The sequence below is a fragment of the Theobroma cacao genome, chromosome 3 (assembly GCF_053813885.1).
Source record: "Theobroma cacao isolate CCN51 chromosome 3, ASM5381388v1, whole genome shotgun sequence".
In the NCBI taxonomy this organism is placed as follows: domain Eukaryota; kingdom Viridiplantae; phylum Streptophyta; class Magnoliopsida; order Malvales; family Malvaceae; genus Theobroma; species Theobroma cacao.
Window position 1 is genome coordinate 654,295 of NC_142641.1, and position 5,608 is coordinate 659,902.

General features: G+C 33.0%; 1 protein-coding gene across 1 annotated transcript; it reads left to right on the top strand.

Annotated features, from left to right (window-relative positions):
- Positions 1-2,315: 2,315 nt before the first annotated feature.
- LOC18603889 (Phosphoglycerate mutase family protein) lies at positions 2,316-4,636 on the top strand. The gene is made up of 5 exons (XM_018116789.2): positions 2,316-2,564; positions 3,111-3,356; positions 3,651-3,732; positions 3,930-4,144; positions 4,387-4,636. The coding sequence occupies exons 1-5, from the start codon at positions 2,353-2,355 to the stop codon at positions 4,505-4,507; spliced, it is 876 nt and encodes a 291-aa protein (XP_017972278.2). The 5' UTR covers positions 2,316-2,352; the 3' UTR covers positions 4,508-4,636.
- Positions 4,637-5,608: the final 972 nt, after the last annotated feature.

Below are 5,608 nucleotides of genomic sequence, written 5' to 3' on the forward strand. Positions count from 1 at the left end.
CTGTCTATCTATTCTTGATTTGTTTAGATAATTATTGGTTTAGGAATGATTTCAATAATAAAATTATCATGATTTGTACTTGATTAGTTGTTTTCTCCACATTTCTTTCATCTTGGGGAAAAAAAATCACACTTACTTACACCTATTAAATCAATGAAGTTGACAAGTTAAGAGATGTATTATATGCAAAATGTCTATCTATTCTTGATGTATTATGATATATATTAGTTTAGGAACTATTGTAATAAAAGAATATCATGATTTGTATTTGATTATTTGTTTTTCTACACATTTTTTTTTCATCTTGGGAAAAAAATGGACATCTACATATACCCATCAATTCAATACATAAATTAAATCAACTTGAGCCTACATTGCACGTTCTTGTCTTTAATTTGACCTTCCTTCTTTCCAAGGAAATAACAGTGGAAAATGATGGGGAGACAAACTTAATTGCATATGGACCAGTTAAAACAGGATTCTATGCATACGGACATTCAAAAGAAAATTTGTCATTAAATTGATTTTTTTTTTAAATAAAAAAAGAGACCGTAAAAAAATATTTATTAGACTGACAAATTTACACCCGAGATTCCCTACGTAAAAAGCAAAATTCAAATCCCATTCCTCCGATTTAAAAAAAAAAAAAACTCTTAATTGTTCTGTTAACCTAAATTTTGAAGTTTTTAACTCTTTTCCTCTATCATAATTGAAATAAAAAATCTCAATTAGGGTAAGAAGAAAGTGGTGGCCTATTAGTTTAGGGTTTAGGGACCAAAGAGTACCATAAAAAGAGAGTTAGGGTTAGGAAATCTAGACCTCTTTAGACTAACTCGTTAGTGGGAAGATGAAATGGTTTTCTTTTACAAGGATCCCATATTTTCTTGTCTCAATGCCTGCCTCCTCCATTAAAAAAAAAAAAAGCAACAGAGAGTGAACAAATTCCAATCGGACAACACTACACCAATACCCAAAAATGGGTGGCAAGTTGTTATTTCATTAGGACACATAATTTACAAAATCATGGGTTTGCTGCCTGTGATTAGAATTATAATATATATTAATATACATAAATACTATTTATTTATTTATAAATTGCAGCTCTGGCATGCCGAGATCATGAAGAAAATGTTCAGTTGTTTTGATGATTTCTGTGCCTTCTTTTTTAGTACTTTAAAAAGTTAAAGATGCTTCTCTTTTGACTTTACCACAACCCAAATGCCCCACATCTATCATTGTTAATTACTACTTTTTATAAAATAAATAAATAAACTTCATCGAAATTTCAAAATTTTATTTAAAAATATATAATAATCGAATACTACGAGCTTAAATTATATTGAGATGATAGCAAAAAGTGAAATTTTAATGCGAAAACTAATGTTTATTAATATTATATTTATACTAGACATCTTTTATGAAAAATGAATTATTATATTGCTATAGAAATATATTCATGTAACATAAGACGAGATAATATTCAATAAAATAAAAATTTACTCATTAATTCATATCCTATCATATAATGGTAATCATCTAATTAATAAGCATAAGTTAAACTAATTAATCTTGGTGGCGAACGACTAAGTATAGAGGTAATATTCGAATCTCGAAGAAATATTAATTATGTCTTTGATTCTAGGTGATCTCATAATTAAACTTTACCTTACATAATTGATTGTTTTCCAAGTACTAGAATTTATTTCATTCACCTAAAGAAGTTGTGCCATTGAATCATAAAACGACAAAGTTCTGTAAATTTGTTACTGCTATCACATTAATGCAGATTATGTTGTGATTTACCAAAATTTTTATGAAGCTAGAGATTTGGGCATTGGGGGTTCCTAATTTTGGGTTTAAATTAACCCCAAAGACTTTCTTCTCTTGACTAGGTACACTCATTTTGATTAGGGTTTGCTAATGGTGTTTATAAGCATTTGTTAAAATTAATTTAAAAAATTAGTCTGCTGACAATGTTTATAAACACTCATTTTAATTAGTATTGTACGTATAATAATCACGATGTAAGAGTATGATTAGATAACAATCTTTCGCTTTGTATATGTTAACATTTCTGTTTTAATTATTTAAATACTTAAAAAAAATTAATTTAATGACAATTTTTAATTAATCGTATTTACAGAGTCATTCTCGATTGCTTTATATATAGTTGTAAGTAATTTTTTTATTTGAAAATTGTCACACAAATGTAAGAAATATCAAAAGAAAAAGTTAAAGAAGCAAGAAAACGAAAAAAAAAATCTAAGTGTAGGCCCCACACAGCAGGAATGAAGACTTCTAGTTAAAGAGGAAAGGGGCCTTGGGAAGTTAACCTGGAAACCCCGCCAAAACATGCAGACAATAACGACTGCCTCCGTATCTCCTCCGCTTCCACCACCAACATCAACTCCTCAAACGCCTAACCTCCACGTTTCCTGCCAACCAATCAACCGCCGCAACTTGCTTCTGACTTCCCTCACCCTCTCCTTATCTCCTTCAGTCTCAGTTCCAGTTGCCAGTGCCCGTGGCCTTCTTCAGATGCCCCCACCTCGCCTCAGCAACAGGTAACAACCCCCTTCACCAACAGGATTGATGAAATTGAAGAGAGAATGTAAATCAGTAAGTGAATAAATGAATTGGGTTTAGCCTCAATTAAGCTGCATATAATTGGTACTAGTACATTTCATGGAAGGATTTTGTTCCTTTGGGTGTCAAAATGCTGATAATATATAGTATTTGATAATATGTGTTGATGATATATATTATGTAAATCCTTTTTGCTTGTGCCATTCTTCTACGGCACAAGTGAAGACCAGGGTATCTTAAAACTTGAATGTGAAATTTGGGTCTTTTTCTATTAATTTAATTAGTAAGTGTTCAGTAAGATAATTGGTAATTCAACAATAAATTTAACATATTTTCACTATCTTAATCATGTTCTATGTTCAAATTTAGCTGAGTTAAGGTTTAGCTCTATGTGGGTAGATATATGATGTGAATAAAAGAATGTGTGACTGACTTCTTCTTAGCAAACAAATGGTGTGAAACGTGGTTATTGTGGCTACTTTCTCCTTTGGATTTGTGTTTAATTGTTGGGGCTATGTGTGAAGGTACTTTCTGGTAAGGGCTGGCGAGTCTGAGTTTGAGAGCTTCGGAATAATCAACACCAATCCAGTTGCAAAAACATCTGTTGATAGTGGATTATCAGAGAAGGGGAAGAAGCAGACAGTGAGGGCTGCTTTGGAGTTGAGGGCAATGGGGGCCTGTGAAAATAACTGCTGGATTTGGCCTTCAATTACTCAGAGAGCTTACCAGGCTGCTGAGATCATTGCTGCTGTTAATGGAGTCAGTCGTAGGTAAATTAACAGTGCATATTTTAATGGATTCTTCAATAATTAACTGGGAACAAATGCAACTTTTCTTGACAAAGGCAAATTTTGTTGTTGACTCTGTCGTTTTGTAAGACATCAAAACACCAAACCATGTAAATTTCTTGTATTTTTATGCGTGTGTTGATTTTATTCTTTCTTTATTCTATTGATTGTGTATGATCTTGGACGACTTTTTGAGATTATTTTGCTATTTCACAGCAGATTTGAAGTTTAGTTTATGTTGATATATTGTTCCAAACAATTTTGATTCTGTTGCAGTTATATAGTTCCAGAGTACAGCTTCCTTGATGCTCGTGGACTGGGAGCATATGAAGGCAAGAAACTGGAAGCTGTTTCAGAAGTAAGATCTCTTTCTTTACATTGTAGCCATTTGGTATGTAACGTGTTTTGTTAAGAGTAATTTCTGTTCAATCTGTGTATATATTTTCCTTGTAAGAAATCATGCAATAAACTAAGGATTCTACTGTTTTTGATCCTTTAGATGCCTGAGCTATTGTGAGTTGACAATGGTTTATTGGCTGTTTGAAAATGGTCCAGGTGTATGAATCAGACAGCATTTCTTCTACAATCAAGCCACCTCCTATAGATGATGGAACCCCAAATGAGAGTGTGGCCGATGTGTTTGTTCGTGTGACACAACTCATGTCTATCCTAGAGACTCAGTACTCTGAAGACACTGTAATTATAGTCTCTCCAGATTCTGACAATTTGACGATATTACAAGCTGGTTTAGTGGGACTTGACCTTCGAAGGTAATCTAGTTGTCTTCAAAAGATCTCTAAATCTCACGTCCGTTAAATTAGGGGTATCTTGAACCTTTTCATCTATCACCAATTGGTTTTAGATTCAATGTTCGTCTTAAATTCAACTGTGTTTAACTACATCAAACTAGTAAAAAGTTACTATATCTGATGTCTGATCCTGTTCAACAAAGAAAAATTAGAAAAACCACTGATCACCTAAATTCTTGTTTGTTTTTCCTCCTAATTTTCAGGCACAGAGATCTTTCCTTTGCCCCTGGAGAAGTAAGATATGTTGACCCCAGTAGCATTCCTACCTACAAGCAACCTGCATCCGCTGTGTATAAATGTTTAAACCCCCCCAACTGTAACTGATATAGCATTATTTCATGACAAAGTCTAAGGTACAGAGAAGAAAGGTATCTGCTGCTGATTACTTGCCCTTTCTGTATTCATTATAGTTTATCTTCTTCAACATCATAATCCACCCGCCTATTTTTGTCAGGATCTGCTTTTTTTTTGGTAGATTTCGTTTTCAATATCTTTCAGGGCATCATAAACAAATGCACTTGTTATTGCCCTCCACCTCCAGGAATCTTTGTTTTCAAAGAAAAAACCTGGTCTAACAAAACCAGATAACTGCAGTCCAGGCAGCTGCAATTAGCCTCCTTCCAGGCAACAGATCGTGTTCATTCTTGCCCAGCTGATGATTCTTGTTTCGCCACTGTTTAGTTTTTCTGTGGTGTCATGCAGGAGTACTGATTCAAATCGAATTCTGGGGAAACTTTCCCTGACTAGATAATCCACCTTATTCCCCTATTGTTGGTCCAATCATCAACATTTGTGTGTCTGTGGAATCTTTGCAAAATCACAAAAGATGTGATTGGTTCTTAGCCTTTTATGTCAATCTGGCTTCTCGGATATGGCCCGTAATCATATCCCTTACCAAGAAAAGTTTGTGTGTCTGTCTCCCAATGCATGGATCGATGGTGGGTTTGGTACGGTGGATAAAATGATTTACCATCGCCACCTCTCAAAAGGTTTCGGAACTTAAAAAGACATTTCTTTTTAATTGAGTAATGCTTTTTGTGTCGGATTACTTACAAAATCATCATCATCATCAGAGAGATTTAAGTCCTGTAATGCATGCGGTCTGCTGCATCATCTTGCATAATATAAAGATAAAGTAGACTCGGATTAGTGAAAGAGTTTCTTTTTTTTATCAATAAAAAGTCACTCTAACGGGAGGCATTACACAATTAGGTTGAGTAAAATGTTATGAATCGCACACTAGTAGTAAATAGGGTGGATCTTTAATATATAAACATGAAATTTTCACCACATATTATATATATCTTTTAGATTAAAAATATGAGTTTGTGATTTATATACTTATATAAACTCAATTATTTTATAATTTAATCTAAAATTTCTTTTAATTTTAAATATGATAATAATCATAATATTCAATTTTAT

What these genes read in the sequence shown, in the direction of transcription:
- LOC18603889 (XM_018116789.2), top strand. Translation starts at nt 2,353, where the DNA reads ATGCAGACAATAACGACTGCCTCCGTATCTCCTCCGCTTCCACCACCA. An exon ending in CCACCTCGCCTCAGCAACAG is followed by an intron (nt 2,565 to 3,110) that starts GTAACAACCCCC and finishes CTATGTGTGAAG; the next exon opens with GTACTTTCTGGTAAGGGCTG. An exon ending in GTGGGACTTGACCTTCGAAG is followed by an intron (nt 4,145 to 4,386) that starts GTAATCTAGTTG and finishes CCTAATTTTCAG; the next exon opens with GCACAGAGATCTTTCCTTTG.